Source organism: Galendromus occidentalis, unplaced genomic scaffold (assembly GCF_000255335.2).
Source record: "Galendromus occidentalis unplaced genomic scaffold, Mocc_1.1 scf7180000077399, whole genome shotgun sequence".
In the NCBI taxonomy this organism is placed as follows: Eukaryota; Metazoa; Arthropoda; class Arachnida; order Mesostigmata; family Phytoseiidae; genus Galendromus; species Galendromus occidentalis.
Window position 1 is genome coordinate 1 of NW_003805387.1, and position 1,887 is coordinate 1,887.

The 1,887-nt window shown below is 52.9% G+C and overlaps 1 protein-coding gene across 1 annotated transcript; it reads left to right on the forward strand.

Annotated features, from left to right (window-relative positions):
* The first annotated feature begins 99 nt into the window (after window positions 1-99).
* LOC108864151 (uncharacterized) lies at window positions 100-660 on the forward strand. Its single transcript, XM_018639190.1, has one exon. The coding sequence runs from the start codon at window positions 100-102 to the stop codon at window positions 658-660; it is 561 nt and encodes a 186-aa protein (XP_018494706.1).
* Window positions 661-1,887: the final 1,227 nt, after the last annotated feature.

A 1,887-nucleotide genomic window follows, 5' to 3' on the forward strand; every position in this document is an offset into this window, starting at 1 on the left:
GCGGAAACCAGAGACTTCCTTCTCTCCAAAAAGATCGAGTGGCAGTTTTCCACACCTAAGTCGCCCTGGCAAGGTGGCTTTTTTGAGCGCATGGTCTCAATGGTCAAACGTCCCCTTAGGAAAATTCTAGGAATCCACTCGCTCAAGTTCAGAGAGCTCGAAGCGGTCCTCTTTGAGATAGAGCGAATGGTGAACATGCGTCCGATTTCGGCCGTCGTCTCCGATCCAAATGAGCCCAGAGCCCTCTCTCCTGCCGATCTCATGTACGGCTACTCATCTAATCAGTATCTTCCCGATACAAAACGGATACTGGCTCAAGCGGAAGGAGCCACGGCAATCGTTTTTTCCCAACGATGGAAAGCCCAACAATCAGCACTCCGGGGGTTCTGGAAACAATTCCGGAACGAATACCTGCAGTATCTCAGATCGCTCCATTACAATAAACCGAACAGCAGCAGACCCCTAGCGGTGGGCGACGTTTGCATAATCCAAGCTCCGGACCCATCTAGGGCTTTCTGGCCCATTTGCGTGGTTCAAGCTCTTTCCGGCGGGGAGGGCTCTGACCGACGCCAAAGAACCTGTGTCGTCAAAACAGGCAGTGGTCAGATTCTCAAGCGCCCAATCCAGCTACTTTACCGCCTAGAGGTTTCGCAATTCTAATTCCCACCCGGTCTCCTAGTTCATTCAATCATTCGATCTCGCCCAGTACTCACCCTATCGCATGGCTCCCCGCAACATCACTTCCATCACCACGAGCACGATCTCTGAGACACTGGCCCGCCGCATCCGGGTGGACCGCAGTTCGCGGCTCAGGGCTTGCGCCCAACCCCTCTGCTCCGGGGTTAACTGGGCCCAGACCCCCCGTGTCCAGGAACCTGCTCTTCACTGGACGCCCGTCGGAACTCCGCACACAGAACCCTAAAGTACAGTAGAAGGATACCAGTCGGACTTAGCAAAAATCCTCGCGGATCGGCATCACCACGAACTGACGTTTCGGCACCAAATGACGATTCTAACTCCAACGGACCATAGGCAGGGACCGACTCTGTAGTCCATAGACAGGCAATCCGGTCGCACTGGTCGGCACATACACGTCCAGAAAAAACGAATTCGAGATGAGCGGAACTTCTAGGATAGAATCTCATATTTCGCGCGGTCAGTGATGAATATTGTCCGTTTCACCTTCCGCTCTAGATACTGAAGACCTAAGTCTGTAACGGTCACTGACCGGTCACCACTTAACCCGTTCACAGTGTTTTCAGCATGACCCATATTCGGATGCTCTTCTGTATTCAACCCTTTCCTGTGACTCGCTATCAGAGCTGTGCGCCGTGAGCTCATCCGGCGGCGGCGGTCACGAAAAACCTCAGCGGCGCGGCGCGCCACGGCGTTTTGCGGCGGGTCCCCGCCGCGCCGCATTCCTTATGTTTTAAATTTCTCGTTGCCATTTGAGTAGACAAGATACTACTAGCCTATAATCGATCGCCAAACACGATTACACTCGATATGTAGCGAGCTTCGGGTTTGAAGGATGGGGGAGAGCGGAAGAAACAAACTCTGACATGATGACGTCTAGTGATAGACCATTTCATAGAAATTCTTTATTGTCATGTACGAATAGAACTCTTGTTGCGGTAATCGGGTTCATCGAGCATCGTTTCTCGCGCAAGAGATTCCCAGCGATCGAAAAACGTCTTTCCGGTTCCGCTGAGGTGGCGGGGATCGACAAGATAATCCGCGCCAAGTTAGCGACAGCGGGAAAGGTCGACTCATTTTGGGACCACCACTTCAGTACCTCATCGCGATCGTCAGGGCCGCAGCTCCCACTCAATCTAACGGGGCTGGCGAGATAACGATCAACTTGATTGGCCATGTTCTCGAATGGGT